Source organism: Acyrthosiphon pisum, unplaced genomic scaffold, assembly GCF_005508785.2.
Source record: "Acyrthosiphon pisum isolate AL4f unplaced genomic scaffold, pea_aphid_22Mar2018_4r6ur Scaffold_1797;HRSCAF=2299, whole genome shotgun sequence".
Taxonomy (NCBI): Eukaryota; Metazoa; Arthropoda; class Insecta; order Hemiptera; family Aphididae; genus Acyrthosiphon; species Acyrthosiphon pisum.
In genome coordinates this window covers 3,449-4,437 of record NW_021767071.1, presented here as the reverse complement: position 1 = coordinate 4,437, position 989 = coordinate 3,449, and the positions used below count along the sequence as shown (strand labels likewise).

Here is a 989-nt window from a genome sequence, read left to right as displayed (position 1 = left end):
AGTTTCAAAAACGCGGTCTGCCACACGTACACATACTCATCATCCTTAGCGATGGCAACAAGCTGCTCACAGCCGAGGATGTAGACGATGTCGTGTGCGCCGAACTGCCAGACCCAGCAGACGAGAACAATCAGAGACTGTTCACAGCTGTGACGAGTCACATGATACACGGACCATGTGGGCAACTGAACCGCAACAGTCCGTGTATGGCTGAAGGGATATGTCTAAAGAAATATCCAAAGGCATATAGTGCAGAGACAGTTTACGTTTCTGACGGCGGGTACCCAACGTACCGTCGACGAGACAACGGAATCGAGGCCCTCGTGAGGGGTCACCAGATCAGCAACGAGTTTGTAGTTGCCTACAACCCGTACCTGCTGGCCAAGTACGATGCACACATCAACGTAGAGGTGTGTTCTACTGTGAAGAGCGTAAAGTATTTATACAAATACGTCTTCAAAGGCCACGACATGGCTACAGTAGAAGTCCAAGACAGAAATGAAATTGAAAAGTAAGCATCTGTTAATTTATTTCTACATATACTGTAACTGTTTTAACTCATAAGTAATTTGAATAATAAATAAAATAAAAAAGTTATTTTAAAAATGTAGCATACTTGGACAACGAAACAAAAGTTCTTTATTAACTTTGTTGATGTATAACTCCTTAAATATTGTTGCTATGATTTTAAAAAAAAAAACACTTATACTCAACTTATATTTTTAAATATTTTTATATGCAAATTAACAATATACTATAAAATAATGGTTACTTTTCGGTTAATATGTTTTTGATATTAATGTTACATAATTAATACTACTACACTGACCTTAAAAAATTACTTTATTTAATTTTTATAAGTTGACATTTTAAATTTTTTACATAATATAATTATCTATATGGATATAATATAAATTAATTAATAAATAGACTATTGATAAATACTATATTTAATTGACATCCACAGCTATTGAGTACGCACCTAACTT

The 989-nt window shown here is 34.7% G+C and overlaps 1 protein-coding gene across 1 annotated transcript in view; it reads left to right on the top strand.

The window, feature by feature from the left end:
* Positions 1-49: 49 nt before the first annotated feature.
* LOC103311399 (ATP-dependent DNA helicase PIF2-like) overlaps positions 50-989 on the top strand; it is a gene marked incomplete at both ends in the record, with an annotated part of 4,367 nt that continues 3,427 nt past the window's right edge. Inside the window, one exon of the mRNA XM_008190997.1 lies at positions 50-511. Within this exon, the coding sequence (XP_008189219.1) occupies positions 50-511 (462 nt within the window). The remainder of the gene's footprint in view (positions 512-989) is intronic.